The sequence below is a fragment of the Furipterus horrens genome, unplaced genomic scaffold, assembly GCF_987537825.1.
Source record: "Furipterus horrens unplaced genomic scaffold, mFurHor1.1.pri manual_scaffold_3, whole genome shotgun sequence".
NCBI lineage: Eukaryota > Metazoa > Chordata > Mammalia > Chiroptera > Furipteridae > Furipterus > Furipterus horrens.
This window is the reverse complement of record NW_028327173.1, coordinates 4,093,766-4,113,841: the sequence shown is the minus strand read 5'-3', so window position 1 is coordinate 4,113,841 and position 20,076 is coordinate 4,093,766. Positions and strand designations below refer to the sequence as shown.

The 20,076-nt window shown below is 54.2% G+C and overlaps 1 protein-coding gene across 1 annotated transcript in view; it reads right to left on the bottom strand.

Annotated features, from left to right (window-relative positions):
• LOC150014116 (calmodulin-binding transcription activator 1-like) overlaps positions 1-20,076 on the bottom strand; it is an 84,977-nt gene that overhangs the window by 29,547 nt on the left and 35,354 nt on the right. Inside the window, exon 4 of the mRNA XM_090268521.1 lies at positions 1,478-1,635. Coding sequence (XP_090124647.1) covers positions 1,478-1,635 — 158 coding nt within the window. The remainder of the gene's footprint in view (positions 1-1,477; positions 1,636-20,076) is intronic.

Below are 20,076 nucleotides of genomic sequence, written 5' to 3'. Positions count from 1 at the left end.
AGCAGTTTGATAGGGTACTCTCCTCCCAAATAAATGGCACTTCTAGCAAAGTATTTTTCCAGTAATCAACCCCATCAACTTCACCTGCCAGAGAAATACTGTCGCTGCTTATTGTTTTTTATTTTTAAATCTGGAGGAAAAAAATGCCTGCAAAAATAAAACAGCAGAGGAAGACTCTAATGCTGTCTTCACGGGAGCTGTGAGCACATCTTGGCAAGCACACTGGGGAGGGCCACCAAGCCGCAGCAGCAGGGCTGGACGCGGCGTCCCTGCAGAGCCGCGTGGGGCGCCCCGGGAGGACTCATGGGCACACGGAGTCACCGGGTGGAGAATGAAGGGGTCCGGTGTTTTTTCTTCGCATTAAATAAAAACAGCCACATCTGCATCACATCGGGGGGACACAGGTGTCTCTTGAAGCTGATGTCAGTGGATGGAAGCGTGCCCGACAGCAGCGCGTGTGGGATCCGGCTGTAACGGCCCGGCTGCGGGACGGCTTCCCTGCAAAAGGCCATTCCATTCCGTGCCCTACATGCAGCCTTTGCTGGCTACCGAGAAACGATTCCACGGAACCTCTTACCTTAGCCATGAGCTACAGTTTTTTAGGTGTGGTATGCTATGCTTTGTTTTCATCTATTATTAAAATTATTACTAACACTTAATCTTCAGAAGGATCATAAAACTGAAAGTCTTCAATTATAAATGTAATTGTTCGAAGAAAATCATCATTCATCTTGAAGAGAAAGAGGAAATCATGTGAGGGTTAGGCAAGAACTCAGTAGCAGAGGTAAGGACTATGAGTCCCTTTGAATTTATTCTGGGATCTCCTGAAAAATAATTTCTTCCAAGAAGACTTTCCTCAAAATGAAGCTGCGACGTGAAGTTGATACAAAGCCTTCACGCCTCACCAGACTCTGAAACAACACTCGGTCGTTCCCCTGCACAGAGCGACAGGACACTCTCCCATGGACTCCATGAAAAGGCACGTGTGGAAAAGGAAAGGAGCTATAACGCTTTGCACTGAAAAGTTATAGGAACAGTTTCTCTGGGCCCTTTTCATACTGAGCTTCTGGAGTTTATAAAAGGCTTGTGTGGCTGAATCCAATTACGTTGTACATTTATAGTGAAGACGGAGGCCGAATACAAAACACAGGACGGCTTCTAACTGAAGTCCGCGCCCGGCGGCCCCGAGTCACCGTCTGGCCTCGGGCCTCCCACGGGAGGCCCTCATGCCCGCTGCCAGGGGGCAGCAGTGGCTTCCGGGGCCAGGGAGAAGGACTGACGGCCCAGGCAGGTGAACCACAGAGAGGCCCCCCAGTCCGAGGCTTCTTCCGTGGCCACAGGCTTTCACATGGGGAAGGACGGTCCTGGAAGGCCTCCCTCGGGCCCCTGCCTCACCCAGGAATGACCCCAGCACCAGAGAAGGGACGTGTGACCACCGCCTCACCGAACAAGGGTGACTGTCAGTGCCGACTGTTACCTGGGCTGGGCTGGCTCCGTTCCCGCTGCCGGCGCTGCCTCCGCCGCCGCCGCCACCGCCGCCGCTGCCCTGCGTGTGCTGCTGGGGGCCCGTCATCTCCGCCATCCTCCGCTCCATCTGCTCCAGACGCTCTAGGATGGACATCCTGAACTGGTTGTCTAGGGCAGAGCAAGGAAGAGTGAGGCCTGTTTGGAACGGGAGCCGCGGACGCGCGGCCTGCGCCAGCCTGCAGGACCGAAGACTGTCCCCAGTTCCAGCAGCCCACGGAGGTCCGTCCAGGCCGCGTCTCTGCAGAGCGGCGGCGAGGCGGCCACCTTGCACGGGACGGTGGCGGCCGTGGCCCCAAGTGCTCAGCCGCCCGGACACAAAAGTCCCTTTTCAGCAAAGCCCTGGTTTCAGGTTCCTGGCACCCCGTTTCTCTGTCAGAGTCCCCAGTGGAGACCTTCAGGCAACTGGGCAGAGTGCACACCATTAAGGGAAGTGGGCGGAAGCAAGTGCTCGCTGTGGGGAAGGGGGTACGGGCCCGCACTGCTTAGGGGGGGGTCCTGTGTCACCCAGACACTGGGAGAGACGGCTCCCTGGTCCAGCCTCCCGCTCGGGCCACTGGTCTTAGGAACTGTATCATTCAGTGCCCGAGGTCCTTTAACCCCGCGAGTGCCAGGCGCAATTCAAAATTTGGATCAACACGAGAAAAAAATTATATCCATATATTACCTGACGTACAAAACAATGGGAACAAAACATAAAATACGAATTATCCCCCTGTTAGTTACATCTATAGCCACAGAAAAAGGAGTCACTGGGAGCAACACTGGCACTTTTGGGAAAATTTGTCAGCGCGGCTCCCGGCGACATTGGCACTCCAAAGGTTACATGTGACTCAGCCTTGTCACAAAAACAACTGCGCATGTCATCCCACACCCGAAGGTAAGAAAAACTCCAGGTCTTTACTGCTGGAGCAGGAGCCGTAACGCACAGACGGCTGTGATTTCGTACACTGCTAGGATCAGAACACCTCTCCACATTCATGTGTATGCACACACATGGGAACACACACACTCGCATACGTGTAATAAAGGTGGGTTACATATACATGTAAAAAAAAAAGGAGCTAAGGCCATTATTAAAATTATGAGCACCTACACTCACTCAACAGGTTTTAAGTAACGCTGCGCCAGGCGTCAGGGAGCGGCACAGAGAGGGTGCTGCCCGCTGAAGCGGGTGGAGAAGGAGGGGACTGACGTGTTGGGGGGGGGTTGTTAGATACGCCAGGAAGGGCGACACTGGGTTCGACCAGAATGACGAGGGGAGCCAGGCCTGCCGAGTGCGGCGTGAGGGGGCTGCAGAGGCCAAGGCCCCGGGCAGGACATCCATGGAGCAGGAGCTGTGTGGCTGGACGGCAGCGGGGAGGGGACAGATGAAGGCAGACCGGTGGGCACGGACCAGGGGCTGCACAGCTGAGGGCTGGCCCTGCCACCTGATAGTTGTATGACTTCGAATAAAACCGCGGGGCCTCGTGCCCTCGGCTCTTAAATGTGGAGAGTCTCCCCAAGCATTGTTAGGACAAGTAAATGGATTCCTATGTGCACATGCTCAGAACACGGTAAGTTCCAGATGAGTGCGGAAGCCACCATCATCTTCAGACAGAGGAACTGAACGTCCTTGGAGACGACTGAGCAGCGGGGACAGCTCGCGCCTCCCTCCAGTTGCTAACGGCATGACTGTTTTCAAAACACAGCCGTCCGAATGCTGAGCAGGGACAACCCGGAGAAGAAGCATGTTATCAGCGGTCCTTGCCCCAGTGAGAAAGGCTTGCTGCCGCTGTGGGAGACGGAACAAGGCGCAGACTGAACACTCCCCGAAGGCTCCCGCCATCCCAGCCACTGTTCCCACCCCTTTACAAACGTTCACTCGTCTGCTCATCCAACAACCCTTGTTTCACAGGGGGAGGCTGAGGCCGAGGACTTAGCTGATCCATGCGGCTCCAGGACCCGGAGCTTCGCCGCTGGACGGTGACAACAGGAGGAACAGTTACGGGAAGAGAGGAGGCACAAGAATTAGACCATCTCAGCCCAGGGAACGGAACATGGTTCTTATAGCGACAAGACAGTCTATACCTGTTTCCCAGGAAAAGTTTCAAAACTGAACGTTGAATTGATTTCACTTCACTTAACCACAAAAGCAAGAGGAGGAAGACGGCTTTTCAAGAACTGTGATATTATTTTCTAATAAGCTATTTCCAGGAACAACACTAAAAGAAAAACTCTTCCTTTTAGGTAGTGAAAGATGAAGCCTGTGTTCCAAGCCCACACACACAGGGATGTGACAAAGGCTGGAGACCCTGCTGCCTAGCGTCTCCGTGGCGCGGTCACCATGGGTGTGAACCTGGGTGAACATGGATGGGATGAGCTGGTCACAGCCAGTGTCACGCAGGCACTAACGGCAAACACCAAGTGACTTCCGAGGTGGCACGAGAACCCGCGCTCCATGCCCGCTCCGTGAAAACAATGGAGAACTTGCAGAATGCAAGACCCCCGCACTTGCAGCTGGTGGACTAGCCTTTCGGTTAGACCTCGATTCCGAGGAGCGTGGCGGCCACCATCTGTGGCACTCTTGGTGACTGCCCCTGCTGACCTGCTTGTGCCAGCCAGACAGCCGTCCCCCTCTGAGCTTGCGCACAGACGCTCCCGCCCCCCACAGACATGGGCTAAGCCTCGGTCGCCACCTGGATATTTCTTCTGCAAGCCTGCAGCCTCGCGTCTGGGACATGAGTGTTCGGAACCCACGGCACTTGGTTTGGAGCACGGTTTGCACTTGCTTGGAGCAGGAGGCCGGTATAAACAGTCCACGTTGCACAAAGGGGCAGACGGGCACAGAGCAGCTGTCAGCCCCGAGGGGGCCCTGCGGACGTGCAGGGAGGCGGCTTTGTGCTGGCGGTGCTGCAGGGAGCTGGTGCGTCATCCTGCCCGTCCCCTGCAGACAGACCCTCCCTGACGCCACGGAGCAGGGCCCTGCCCACGGCACTGCCATCTGCAGCGCCCAGCAGTCACCACGGCTCCGCGTCGCCACAGGCTCTTGTTCCTGGGCTGGGCGCTTGGCGCCGGCCGCCCAGCCAACTGTGCCCTGAGCTCTCTGACGTTATTAAGCCGCTCTGAGAAGCGCTTCATGAAGATACTAAAGGCAATTATTTGCCTCTTAACAAAATTAGATCGTGCATTACGGCATCTCTGAGCCTTTCAGCTGCAAAGCGGGGAGGGAGCAATAAGCAATGAGAAACAATGTCAAATGGAAATGGATGTGCTGGCATCCCGGGGGCCGGACCAAGGGGCCGCGTTGCCCGAGAGCCAGGGACGGACCGCGCCCTCTCCTCGGCGTGGGGCCGCACGGCTCGCCCCCCGTCTCTGAGGCTCACTCATGGAAATGGCGGTTGTCATGTCTCCATCGCTGGCAAGTCAAGTGCCACAGCTTTGGGCACAGCTTTGCTGTCCCCGTTAAAACGCGATTGTGAAATCTCGGCCAATTCAGAGCTATCTGTCGCCTCAGCTGTATATTGTGTGCGTGACTGACGGGATAAAGGGAATGGAATTGCTTAGAAGAAAGAACAATTTTTCTGACTAGGTAACAGTGAAGAGAGCCCATTCAGTTCTTCATCCAGACACCTGCTGAGCACCTCCTGCACACCAGGCGTGGGGGGGGGGGGGCGCGGGGTTGCCTTGCACATGAGTGACGCTATCCCTGCCCTCATGGGTTGGCCAACAAATAACTTGTTGTGGCCTGAATGAGCCTGGGTCTCCTAATTAACATGCTGGGGGAAGAGAGAGAAGAATGATCTAGGGGGCAGATACATTTGGCCCACTTCTCGCCCGTGATGTTTCAAACAAAGCTCACGTGACTCAGCTTTGGGGGATTCCAAGCCCTGCATCCCCAGGATAGACTGGAGTGAAGCAACCGAGCCGCCCCGCCTGACAGACCACACAGAGAGAAGGCCGGGAGCGCGCACTCCCATGGGCACGCGGGGTACTGAGGGCCCCGCACACGCGGCCGCCTCTCTGGCCCTTGCTCCTGCCGGCAGCTCCTGGCTTGGTCCTTGTCCAGAAGCACCTGCGGTACCAGTCTCCCCGGGAGAACAAGTCACTGCTTGTACAGAAAGGCTCTTCCACTTTCACCACCCAGGGAAGTCAGGCTAGAAGCCCCTACAGACTGGACAAGGCCAGGTCTGAGTTCGGCCTCACTCCTGCGTCCAAGCTCTGGACGGGCGTCTGTGTGCTCTGTCCCCGGCTCGTCCCCGCTGCAGGCGGCGTGCTGCCCGGATCGGGGGCCCGGCGCCTTCCCGTGGTTCTCAGCCTCGAGTGGGCAGACTGTCACCAAGGGCTTCCAGCAGACAGGTGGGCCCTATTCCCAAAGGTTTTTGTTTTTGGCAGGTCTGGGAAAGGGCCAGAGGTCGCAGTTCTAACCAGCTCTCAGGTGCTGCTGCGGCTTCTGGTCTGGGGCCACGTTTCAAGAACCACGGCCCTGAGACCCCAGCCTCCTTCCGCAAGAACGAAGTCTCTGCTCACCCTGGTGCTTGTGAAAGAAGGACAGGAGGACCACCTGTCGGGGCAGAAGCACGTGGACCCCGGAGACCGAGACGCTGCCTCCTGAAGTCACGCCTGGCCCCTCCCCCCGGCTCGGTCCGCAGTCACGGGGCTGGCACGTCCTCCTGAGACCCCAGCCTCCTTCCGCAAGAACGAAGCCTCTGCTCACCCCGGTGCTTGTGAAAGAAGGACAGGAGGACCACCTGTCGGGGTAGAAGCACGTGGACCCCGGAGACCGAGACGCTGCCTCCTGAAGTCACGCCTGGCCCCTCCCCCCGGCTCGGTCCGCGGTCACGGGGCTGGCACGTCCTCCTTGAGAGAGCGGGGCACCTAAAGACCACTTCCAGCCCCCACCCCCTCCCCCCACCCCCGCTGCTCTCTGCACCCCCTCCTCGTTCCTGCCAGCCGGGCCCCTTCATCACCTCCTCTCTCAGCTCACTGATGGGAGGTCTCGCAGGCGCCCGTCTCTGCCTCTGGCTTTTCTCTAAAGCCACCTTGGCACGTGCACGGTTCCAGGAAGGAGGGCCTGTGACGGTCCCGCAGCCGTTCCTTCCCGGCCCCTTCGGGACGCCCGCGCACGCGCACGGGCCCCCAGACCGAAGGTCAGCGATTCTGCCGGCTCTGCAGCCACGGCCTGGCTCGGGGCCCACCCCAGCCCCGGCCCGTGCCCCCTGCACCCCCGGTGGCGCAGCAGCGTTCTGAGACGGGGCAGCTTTGCTGGGGTGGAGAGACCACTGGAGGGGAGCTCCGAGCTCCGGGTTTAATCCCGTCACCGTGGGACTTGGGAAAAATCGTGGCCACGTTGCGCCTCCATCTTCCCACCTGTAAAACAGGGAGAGCACTCTCTCGTCGTAGTTTGCGAGGATGAACTAAAACCACGTCTGAAACCCTGGCAGTGGTAAGTCTCTCCTCAGTCTGACCCTCTATATACCTAAGGGGGCATTTAAGAAAAACAGCTTAAAGTTTTTAAATAGTTTTAGATTTACAGATGGGTTGCAGAAGGCAGAGCTCCCCTATACCCTGCACCCACTTTCCCCTCACATTCACGTCTTACATAACCATGGTGCATTTGTCAAAACTCAGAAACGAACCGCGATCTATCCCTGCTGTTAACTAAATTATAGACTTGAATTAGAATTAGAATTAATGTACTTGCTCTGCTCCAGGATCCAACCAAGGGCACCCTGTTGTATTTAATGGCTACATTTCCCGTCTGCTCTGGGACAGTTTCCCACTGTTTCCTTATTTTTCATGACTTTAACAGTTTTGAAGGAGATCGGTCAGGTGCTTTGTAGATGCCCCTGAGTTTACGTTTGTCTGGTGTGTCCTAAGGATTAGATTGGAGCCAGGAGTTTTTAGGAAGAACATCGTGGAGGAGAAACGCCCTGCCCGTCACATCCCAGGGGCTACGTGGCGACGTGCTGCCGATGCTGACCTTGATCTCTGAGTGAAGGTGGTGTCCGCTGGACTGCTCTACACGGTGACCATTTTTCTTTTCCCATACTCTGTTCTTTGGAAGCAAGTCACTCAGTCCAGCACACACTCAAGGGGAAGGGAATGAAGCTCCCCTTCATGGAGGGAGGGGTAACCACACATACGAGGTCTTTCCAGAAGGTATCCAGCCAGGTACTATGAAAAATAGAGACATTTACTGAAGAAGATACAAGAAACACTGTATACAGGACAATGACGCCTCAGTCCCCTTCAAAGCAGGCACCTTGGGACCTCACACAGTTCTCCCAGTCGCCATCAGCTGCCCGTCGTATTTTCCCGAATCTCATAGACGGTCTGAAATCTCTTCCCTTTCAAAGGAGATTTTAGTTCTGGGAAAAGCCAGAAGTCACAGGGCACCAAGTCTGGGCTGTAGCAGGGCTGAGTCACCTGGGTGATTTGATGTTTTGCCAAAAAGCTCTGCACAAGACGTCATGCACGAGGAGGCACATTGTCAAGATGAAGCTGCCCATCACCAGGTGCCCACAGCTGTGGCCTCTGAGTCATCCGAATAGTTTCCACGGAGGGATGTTCAAGCTTAACGTAAAATGTGATGCAGATTTGTTGCTCTACTCAGTCAGTCATTTTGAATGTGACGGCCACACAGTACACATGCTCACTCAATGGGCGTCTATCACCCCCCACTGACTAGTACAGTGAAGTCGTCATTGTTCACGCACGTGCATTCCAGTCCACTCTCCTTGTCTGCCAGGTTACACTGATGTTGTGCAGACCGTTCTTGTTATATTAACAAAGGCTGGACTTTCTCCAGACAGGCCTCGGATTACCTGGAGTTCTATGAGGACGACTGGTCCTCTACTTATTTATTTGGCCAATCATTTGTTTACATCAGTATGAACGCATGTATATTTATTTTATACCTTGGGTCATAATCTAACACTAAGTCATCTTCTTGCTCCAAGTTTTCCAGCCTTGGCTATTGGGAGCTCTTCCAGGACGGCTCCTTCCCTTTTGAGCACTTCCTTACTTTCTGACATTACCAGATGCCCCACGTTCATCCCAGCCCTACCATCAACGCTTTCTCTAAGGGGCCCTGGTTTGTTTGATTAGAGGATGATATTTAGAAACCCAGATCTGGGCGCTGATCGTGCTCACTGCTTTTGGGGTGTCACTGCTTCTAGGCTCCCTCAGCGGACACAGCAAGGAAGAGTGTGTATCATACCCTGTGAATGCACACAGATCTATGATGATTTCTGTGTCTATCTGCAAACATATTGAAAAAAACACAAGTCTAACAGCACGGCAGTGTTCATCCCAGTCTTCCAGGGGGCATGTGCTCCAATCCCAGCACAGCTCTGAGTATTCCAAAGATCAAGATGAAAAAACACTTCCAGCCAATCACTGGCCCAAGAGGCAATGAACGGTGAGTGCGGGCTTCCCACCCCCTCTTCTTTGGCTGGGTTCGCCCTGTGCCAGCCTCTCTCTCAGCGCCGTTATACCAACTGTTACATGACACAGAGCAGTCACGGTCATCTTTTCAATTCTCTTTGATAGGGATTCCTCAAAGTGACTCATATTAAATGTCCCAAATTAAGTCACCTAAAAATGTAAAATCCCCAAGTAACCCCAGAGTTTTAAAGGGAGAACATTTCACGAAGCCAGACACCCACAGCATGTTCTAAGTTTAGAAAGTCTGCGGTTTGCTGCTGGAAAAGTGGAGAATCCCAAGCACTTGGGCACCTGACGTAAGAAAATATCTCCATCAGGAAGCCAAGCACCAGCTGGATTTCTCAGGCTCTCGGCCCTCAGCTGCACCTCCTGCTCCTCTGGATTATAAACAACTCACTTTAAACCTGGGGACCTAATTACCTTCCATGCCGTACTGAGCAACACAACATGAGGCAGTTTCTGACATTTTATCAGATAATCCTGTTTAAAAAAACACAAATCTCTCCCCTTTGGCCCACAAAACAACATTTAAACCCTTCGGCGTGGTGTGGGATGCTCTTCCCAACGGCCTCTGGCTCCTTCTTAGGGGTTTTCTAATCACTCACTGCTCCCCACACCCACCGGGAATTTCGCACACCTTTGGGGCCTTCGGTCACGCCACCCTGCCCCAAGCCCACCCGGCCCGTCGCCTCTCCTGCAGCGTGTGGCTCAGACTCACAGCCGTCCTGTGACGAACAGCTGCCGGTGAGGGTCTGCAGCAGGCCAGGCGGTCCATGCGCTTTATTTACATTCCTCAAAATGACTCTGAAAGAAGAACTTTCCCCTTTCTTTTACAGGTGAGGGAACGGAGGCTCAGAAAACACGTTACCCGCCCAAGGTCGCACCTCTGGGAAGGTCCGGGGTGGGATCTGAACGCAGGTGGGCCCCTGGCGCATGCTCCCTTCAGGGCTCAGCAAGTGCCCGTGTCATCTGTTGTCCTGCGCGTGTCATTCCCACAGAGCGCACCTGCTGCACGTAGGGGCTGTGTCTTGCTTCCCTGGCACTGGCTCTGGAGTGGGGGTGCTCAGTGAATGGAAAGAAGCACCATTTTCTAAGTCAGGCTTCTTCTAGAAGCCAACTCAGTGATGAGGTCATCCTAACTCGGGGCAAGGGCTCCGAGCAACCGCTGCTCTCTGCAGCGGCCTCCAGGTGGAAGGCACCAGGGAGCAGTTTTAGGACTCGCCCCAGGGGGCCGAGAGGGTGGTCAAAACGACCAACCCCCGGTGGAGTGGACTGGAAAGCGTGAGAGAAGCTGTGGCCGTTTACCTGGCTGGCCGCCATTTCCCTGGGGCTCGGGTGAGGGGCGTACGTGACTGCCGTGCGCCGGGGCCAGGCGGGCAGGACAGCTCAGGGTCACGGGACTTCCTCACCGACACAGCCGGGGACTTCACAGCACTGTCATGTCACCCGGCCCCCGCAGCCGCACGTCACAACCACGAGCCCCTGCCTTTGCGATGGCCCCCTTTCCCCTGAAATGAACCAGCGTCTGGAACGCGGACAGCTGGCACACACCTTACCGAGGAGCGCCTATAATTAGTTACAAAGTGCTCTACAAGTCAGTCAGGTTACGCCGCTGTGGGAGCGTGGCGTCTGCATTGTGCCCCACAAAGGACGCGCTTTCCAGAGCAGCCTCGGGGGCGCGCGTGGGCCGGGAGGCCTGCAAACCGGCGCGTGAACAGAATGCGCAGACGCGAGGACTTGTGGGGATGGTCGCCTGAGCTGAGCTACCGTGGGCCTTGTCGCCAGAGCAGAAGGAGAAGTTTTGCCTTGGCAGGTAAATGAATGAAGGAGCAATCACCAAATACCATCTGCTATTTTAAAACGCGTTATTTGTGGCTCAAGTGCACATGTGCCCTCCTGTTGCTATTTGGACCGGGAGTGAGAGGCCATCTCTCGTTCCATTTCCAGCCCTTGGCGGCGCTGGCAGGAAGGGCTGATGGGACCCAAGGAGGCACGACTGGAACTATTTCTGAAGGGAACCGTCATTGCTGCTTAGGAAGTCTCCTAAATTTTTTAGGAAGCTCGGAAAGATGGGGAGAATGAAGTCACTTAATTCCTTCCCAGAATAAACGGGGCCACCGGACGCATTAGGCCACTCCTGCCCAGCAAGCCATTTAAGACGTCCATGTGCAGAGGAGAGGGTAAGGGCCGGACGCAGAGAAGGCACAAGCTGTACCACCCTGGTTTTCCAAAGCAACGGCTAAATTTAGCCTCAGGAAAAATGGCCACAGTCTTCTTCAAAACTCACAGCCCTGCGCACCAAGGCCCTAGAAATGGAAACCAGCCGTTCCTCTTAGACCTTCCTCACTGGCAGTGATTCTGGATCCGGGTTCTTCCTCCTTGGTCTGTGTTTCACCCTCGTCACAAGTTCCGAGTCTTAGACACGTCGGGAAGAATCAGGACGCTGCTGAAATGACCAATGGCCATCAGGAGGGCAAAGGTCACAAGGGCGGCGCGGCAGGTGGACCATTACTGCCCACCTGCAGCCTTTCCGTGCGGGGGTCTGAGGGGGGTGAGGGCAGCAGCTGCAAACCCCGTCTGCAAGGACACTAAGGCCGATGCTGGGAGCTCCACGGTGGCAGGACACGGCACTGAGCACCGACCAGCCCCCAAATGACGCAGGGGCCACGTGCACGGTCAGGGAAGCGGCAAACCCAACCAGCACACACGGCAGTGAACCCGCAGCCAGTGGGCGTGAGCGCAAAGGACGCCAGGGACCCGGACCCGGGGTCCACGCCTGCCCTGACGGAGTCTACGAAAGGGCACAGCTTTTCAAAGAGCAGCCAGCTGGGCGGACCCCGCCGCCTCCGCATCCCCCCCAGTGACAGTAAGAGGGGCGTCCGCACAAACGGAGACGTGCTGGAGCAGGAACAGGATGCAGGTGAGACTCAGGAAAGCACGTGAGCCCCGAGGTGAGGGAGGCCTTCCAAAGGGCCGGCACGGGCCTCGGGGATGAAGGACGATCCGACGGGGCAGGGAGCTGTGACGAGGAATGACGTTTAAATGCGCGATGAGCACCGGGGAGTGGACGCCCTGGCCCCGAGGAGCTGAGAGCCCGAGACATGCAGGAGACGGCAGGCGGTGGGGACACGTTCCCTGACCACCGCGGGCTGGTCTGCGGGCCGGGCTGTGGCCGGAAACCCCAGCTTAACGCCCCTCGGGAAGACCCAGGGGGCATCAGGACCGACGGACGTGCTCTGCAAGCGTCTCCCGAGCACCCGCTGCTGGGACCCCGTGGCGCGGCACGTGTACCATGGCTCCGGGATGCCACCATGACCAAGACAGCTCAAGGTGTGACCGCCACCAAATTAGATCGGCGCCTTTATTTCAAGAACCTCAGTCTAATACAAAGGTCAGGAGACACCCTGACAGGTTAACGAGGCGGCGCCTGAGCCCCTACTGTCCCCACTGCGTTCCCAAGGCCCAGGAGAACGCCGGGCACGTAGTAGGTCCTCCATAAATATTTACTGAATAAGTGACTTAACTGCGTCTGTTCGAAACAGGAAATGTGAATTTCAAGAAGGGCAAGGGTGTTGTGCAGAACAGAGTCTGTTTCCTCAGTCATTTCTACGAGGCGCCAGGCTTTCTCAGCCGGGTTACGCAAAGCAGGGCCTCTGCTTCTCCCACGGCCACGCCTCACCCGGTCCTAGTGAAGGGACCTGGGACCCGGCACCCGAAATGGAACAAAACGTCTGAGGCTGGCGTATGACTCCTTCACTCAGTAACGTCCACCTCAGAAGTGCTCTGTGTCAAGTTGGGGCAGGGACGATGGGAGGACTCAAGGAAAAAGAAACCCGCTGGGAAGACATGTTACGTGGACTTGAGAACAAGATGGAGGGAGGGAGGGAGAGAGAGCCAGAGAGAGAGAGAGAGAGAGAGAGAGAGAGAGAGAGAGAGAGAAACACCGGCCACTTCTAGCTCACCTCCTAGATGGTAACAGCTGCTATCTGCCCTGAGTTCCCGGTGGTTTTCAACATCTGACTGCAAAACCCACGTGAGTTCAGGACTGGATCCGCACGAGCCCCCGCCTGGCTGCGTCCCACTCACGCTGCATCTGTCGCTCGGAGGCCCGCAGCGCCGGGCTGTGTGGTCAGAGCTGGTGGCAGGCATGTCACCTGCATAGCCCTTCCTGACCCTCTTGAGGACTTGAGAGAAGTCCAAGATGTTTCAAAAATATGTATTTTTTTCAAAACGCTGGATTCTACAGAGCGAGCCTTCAGTTCCAGAACTCCACGTTTATTAACTACAATAATATTTGTTCACAATGCTGTAAGATTTTGTAAAACTCTGGGACAAATAAAGGGGAAGTCCTTTCCAAATTCATAGGCCGAAATGCAGTATTTTTTTTTTAAAAAGCTGTATTACCTTAAAATATTGGCCACATTATAAAGTAGGTCTTAATACAGAAAATGATTTGAGAATATTATATAATTTAGTACCGGCCTCTCTGACAAGTGATAGAGAATAAACATTTTTTTACGAGAAATCCAAGTTATACCACTTGAAACATCTTGTTCAGGAATAAACTGTTTCCCCAAGGGACCCACCAGAGTTTTATGAAAAACTTTTCAGCCATGTAGCTCCTCCTCGTTAGTGTCCTGGCACCTGGAGGGAGCACCCTGCCCTGGCTCCCTGGGCCGCCCAGAACACACCGAGGGTCTGGGAGGTGGGCCCGCAGGCCACGTCTCCCACTCGACTCCACCCCAGGCCAGAGCGACCTTCTAACTTCTGCAGGCCGGTCGGATGTGTCGTTGAGGCCTATGTGCAAACACCCCTTGGCTCAGGGACCACGCCAAGACATGTAACAGTGATTTCTCCTAAGCCGGGATGCTGCCGGATTCCTTCCCGTCGTGAGGTTGTCTGGGCTTGCCAGCCTCCTGAAGCCCCCACATTGGGCTTCTTCAGCTATCCCACTCGGAAGGTGGCTGACCTAAAGGTTCAGGGCGCAGTTTAATAACGGACCAGAAGAGCAATAACGAACTCAAAGGACGGTGGGCGCTAATCCTGGGACCGTGGGCCGCTGACCCCCACCACGTCCCAGGGGCCCTCTTCTCCCCTCTGCCTCACGTCCCGGCTGCCCTGCCCTGCCCTAACTCATCCCCCCCACCCCCATCTTGCCATTTCCACCCCCTGCCTTCACTTACCCGCTAACCCCCCTGGTCCAGGTATGACTGTTCAAGGTGGCTGATAAAAAACACTTATAATTAACAACCGATTAGGCAGGGGCAAGATTTTACGAGACGAGTCCAGGGAAGCTCAGGCAAAGCTCTTACACAGAAAACAGGTACTAAATCCTCCAAGATGGTTGGTTACCTGTGAGTCCCCGATCTGGCTGAACTTAGGAGGCAAAGCAAAAAGGGAAGCAGTCAGTTTCGAGATCACCGTCAGTTACTTTGGACTGCATAGCGCTTTTAGGTACTAAGATCTGAAATTTCTCCTACCAATCCTCATAAGAAAGACACCGTCACCCTGGCTGGTGTGGCTCAGTGGGCTGGGTGCTGTCCTGCAAACCTAAAGGTTGCCGGTTCAATTCCCAGTTGGAGCACATGCCTGGGCTGCGGGCCAGGTCCCTGGTTTGGGGGCGCGCGAGAGGCAGCTGATCCCCTTCCACTTCCTCTAAAAATAAATAAATAAAATCTTCTATAATGGGAAGGAAAAAAATATCATGACATCACTATCCTTGCAATAAAGGCAGCCCTGGGTTTGAATGACTGCTCATCACCACTTTGCTATTCAAGGGGCTGCTTCATAGAAGTCACGTAACGAAGGCCCAGTGTGGTCCACCTTCACAGCTCTTTGATGAGCTGGAATAAGTTAAGGGTAAACTGAGGCATTCAGAGGCATAAATACTGTTATTTGCTGCTTCATCTTTCTTAAACAATATTTTATAATCCTGATTTGTAAACCTAAAAACTGGTGAGTTGACCACTTTACGTTTCTTGAAGAAAAAGCTTCCCGTATTTGGTGGGGGTTTTAGTTGTTTCTCATTAGGTAATGAATGCCCCTGCGAGTTGGCGGCCATTCACTTTTCAAAGCCTCTCTACTGCCGGCAAATGACGCGTCCTCGTCTTTCTGGGTGTGTGAGTAAATATATCTGGGGTTTAGCAGTAGGCAGTGTCCTGTACAGGTCATTTCTTTCCACGGTTTCTCATGGAAAAAGCGTAAGTTGCCTATTTTTTAGTCCCTCCGTCAATGAACACGGCAACCCAGTGAGCAGTCGGCCCCGTTTACAACTTGGTCCCTTCAGGGTCTCTGAGCAGCCCGGGGTGACCGCCCCCTGTGGACAGCCCCTGTGCTGACTTAAAACACACATGGGAGAAATGTCAGGGAAGCTGGGCGTGACATCCCCGGCAGAAAAGAACCCCTAATGGGGGCACTTACCCTTCAGGCTGCGAATCCTTTCCCGGAAAAACACAGACACATACAAGCTCACAACCAGCTTCCGGGATGCTCTGACCCACAGAGGCCCACGGGGCCCAGGCTCAGGGCCATTTGGGGGGGATGGTCTGCTGACACATTTCCCAAGCTGCAGGCTGGGAACGCGCCCCCCGAGAAGCTGCTCGACAGACAACAACGAAATGCTGGTCCGAGATGTTTTGAAAATAGTAGGTTAAACATAACTACATACACTACACTTGCACTTCTTTAACGTACGGCTTTCTGGAACCTTAATACATGTGCTTTTGTTTCCTAAACCTACCTGAACATTTTGGATGTGGGGGGAGTTTCTTATAAGTATTTCCTGTAAATAATGCTCCTGCAGAAGAGTTTCAGAACTAAAACTAGCCCTGAAGGATACACCCTGGTATAGACAGTCTCTGAAGTGAGGGAATTCCTGGTCCACGCTGTTATTATGCACGGTAGGCTCGGGGACCACTCCAGCCCCCACAGACCCCACAGACCCCCAGAAAGAGACGTGGACTAATGGGGAGTGCCAGCCAGGGGTCTGTATGGGGGACCGCCCGACCCCGCATCTCTCCCTTCTCGGCCTCTCTTTTTCCCGCTCACAGTTCCGGCCCTTCCGCTTCAGACCACCGTGGACACGGACAGCCGCCTCGGGGACCCGCTTCCTCCTTCCCTCTTCACTGCCCTAACGCTTCAGAAGGACTTCCCTCCCTCTCTTTACTTTGTTCCGTTTGTGAATAAAAATAAGGTCCTGATTATCATCTTTAATGAGAATGCTACCGTTACCAAGAAACTTCAATAACTCTCTCAGGGTTCAGCCTTATAAAAAGGTAGAGAGCTAGACTTTGAAATTTTAGAGAACCATTTTGAGTTCTACCCTCGGAATTAAGGATCTTCACCAAGAAGTTCCCATTTACTGGTTATTTAACATATACGCTTATTTTTATTCAAGCAACATTGTTTCATGTGCAGATGTGAAGTTCACTATTTCCTCTGTTTCGTAACGTGTCTGTTACGTATCATATGTCACGTAGGTTTCGTGTTCTACATATGTGCTATGGTATATAGGTACACGCGCATGTACACATTATTTTAATTATTTCCTTCACAGACACAGATCATCCGCGAGGGGTTCAGAAAGGGTTTTGTGCTCCGGCGAGCCTGGGATCTGAGCTGCCATCTGTTGCGCCGTTTACCTGGGAGCAACTGACTTAGAGGTTTTAGGGCATCCTCGGTTTTAGGCTGAGTGCTTCCTACTTTTTACATTAGAGAAAACATTTTTCACACACACACAAAACGCCAGAGGCATTGATTCTGGCTAGAGTGGGATGATGGTTTCTTTTACCAGAAAAGACAAATGGCTATTTAAATAAATTCTTTGCTGATTTATCCAAACCACAGAGTGTAACATTCAGGACGTGAATCACGTCTTGGAGAACGGCCCTAGGAATGGCCTGCACCCACGGAACAGCTCGCTGAGAGGGGACGGGTCCGGTGCCTCCTCACTCCGATGGGACCACGAGGATAAAATTACGGGGTCTGCTCAGGGTGCGCCTCTGCGGTTGGAGAACGGATGGCGCCTTCGTTAGCGCTATGGCCGTCAGCGTGAAGGTGGCCGAGAGCGCGTTCCTTCCCAGGCACGCCTGCCTAGCGCCCCCTCCCCTTCCCCTTCGCCGGCCACGGGAGCCACTCCGTGCCAGGCTCGGCTCAGGCGGCGCCGACCTCCATTCTTGGCGCCAGACCTTGCTAATGACAGCACTGCCTCCTCTTTTTCAAGAGTCTGGATGCAGAGTCAGAGCAGGGCCAATAAGGACAGAACAGTTCCTGAACTACTGGGGAAGAAGTGCTGTTTTCCCAGAGATATTTGCTAAAAATGGCAAAACACGGGGCCAGAGCTTTGATTGGGCATCTTGCTACCATTCTGCGAAGTCCTGCCCAAGCATAAGATCAGCACGGGGGTGTGTGGGGAGCGGAGAGAGAGGGTTGGAGGCTCCCAATGACACCCCACATGCTTCTGGAGCCAGCGGCACCAGAAGACGTCAGGACTAGACTTTGTAAGAGTCAACAACTGCCCTCCTTCACACAGGTCAGGGTCAGCTCTGTCACAGCTAAAAAGGGGCCCAAGGTGACTCTATTCACCGAAGCAATCCTTCTGCTAAACAACTGTTGGGAAGGTCCTGCTTCCACTTACAAACTAAAAAACATTCAACATCATTAAATACACCCTAGTAGCAATGCACAAATGTCATTACACTTCTCTATAAAACACGGGCTAAGTGCTGGCAGAAATAAGCCATTGGGCTGATCTGAGACATTTTGATGACCTAAAGAAATCCGAAAAACAGGAAAAGGGGCACTGCGTTCCAGCCTTGCTGGAGACCGTCAGCCGCTGAATTAGACACGCACGGAAGTAGCTTAACCCCTTCAGGCCTTAGGTTACTGCCAGGTCGACTGCGGCCATCATAGACACCCCCACAGGGAAGACCCGCCATGGAGCACTGATGTGCGAAGGGCACGCGGGGATTCCCGGGGCCGGGGCTTCCAGCCGTCTGCCTGTGGCCCCCAGAAAGCAGCAGCGCCCCTACACACACTCAGGCGATGGAGACACACGCATCCCCGTCGACACTCACCCTCACCGCGCGCAATGCACTCCGACTCAGAACTGCCGAGGAGGACCACGGAACGGATTCCCTCACCTGCTGCCGACAGGGTCAGAAAACGGGGCAGGTGCTGAGGTCCAGAGATGTAAGGCAACTGACCTGAGCTTTCTCAGTTGGTTGGTGGTAGAGCTGGAACAAAAAACCAGTGCTCATCCTATTATGTTGTGTCGAAGCAGACAGCTGGTATTTGTACACATTCCCAGACAGCGAGCTTCTGGCCAACGCTGAGAGGGCCGGAAAGATGATTCAGGTGTCCGGCCCAGATATCGACTTTACACTGGCACGGGCCAAGACTTCCAGGGGCCACTTCCAGGCCACTGAAGTGAAGACCCAAGTCCACCAGGGACTTTGAACTGACCTGCAGGGAGAGCCGGCAGAGTCTGTGCCCAAGTTACCCACACACAAGACTGAACTGCATGCCGGGAGGAGGATCAGAGGCAGGTGCGTTTTAGGCTTGAAGAAACTCGTTACATTCTTCTTTCTTCAAGAAGTAACACCACACATATAATCTTTTTGTCAACTAACAGAATTGACGAAACCCTCCCTCTCAGATTTCAGCATGCCGGGGCAGTGGGGGCGGATACAGCGTGGGGGCCACCCTGTCCCGCAAAAGGCCACACATCTAATGGGGGTGAGGAGGGAAAAGACTTCGCGGATGCGGTAGGATCTGAGTTTGGCTCAGAGATTAAGGAGATAAAACTTAGACAGGAGTGTGGGGCAGGGGTGAACAGACCAGCGAGGCTGCAGCAGAGGGTTCCTGCGGAGTAGCTGCTGGGGGGCGGGGGCCGGCGGCCAAGAGAGAGGGGCCAGATTTGGAGGGTGCGGCACGTCAGGGAAAAGAAGAAAAGTGAAGATAAAGTAGGGAGACTTAACTGTCTAATTTGAGTCTTTATCAAATATTAATGTATTTGGAGAAACTTATTTCCATTATTGGCCCCCTCTTTCCGCAATCACTACAAAAATGCGATGTACGTAAACATTCACCCTGGTTCAATGCCTTTCGTAGTTTACCTTCCTCAAATTCATATTTAATCATTAATTACGATTTGCTTAACAATGGACACATAGTAGGTGCTTAACACGTGCTAATCTCTCTCTCCATCTTACGTCTAAAGTTCCGATCTACTTTCCAGCTTACAGGACCATATAAAAGTAAGCAAGTTATAGGTACCACGATGTACGTTCAAAACTAAAATTTCAGTTAGTACGTGAGAGGCACTTTACTAAAACGAAGCATAGAGCAAGATCACACTGGCCTTGACCTCCCCCCGCCCCCACCGCCCCATTAATAAAAAGCCACTTGTATTTACAAAGTATCAGACCGTGGTTGCCAGGGGCCGTGGCAATACACTGCTCGGGGGTGGGCGGCCATGATTTGTCCCCCTGTGCTGCACAAACCCAAGCCTAGGCGCCCCAGAGAGGAGCGCAGAACACCTGGCCATCTGACTTCAGGGCGATCCGCTGGGGAAGGGGGTAAGCCCGTCGCCGAGGAGCTTCACGGTCATGAACTCTGACAGCTTCGTGATGAGGCGCCGACACCCACCCGTGAAACCCCACAGGCTCCTGAGTGCTTCCTGAACGTCAGATGTGACTCATGGGAACGTGGAACTTTCAATGGGGTTCAGTGCATCTCATCTAGACTTCCCCCACCGTCATTTAAATTTAATTGCTGGCTGTCAGGAGGTAAGTGGAAGGGAAGACAACCCGCTGTATGCGAGGAGTCAGAACGACAGTTAACCCCGCGTCGCTGCCTCTGCCACTGCGCGGAAGCCTGGAATGCGGTTTACGGCCTGCTGCTGGAAAGCGAGGAGGGTTTTATGGAATGCATGCTGTCTACTGAATCGACGAACCCCCCACTTCACTCTCCTGGCTCCTCACTCCTCTCTGCCTAAGCCTTCATCTCATCCCTTTCGAGCTTGCCTCGTTATGTGACACGCATTTCTGCAAGCTCCCTTGGAGCATTCTGAAAACCAGTTGAGGTATGGACGAATCAGCGTGTACCACGTGTGGATGCCGGAAG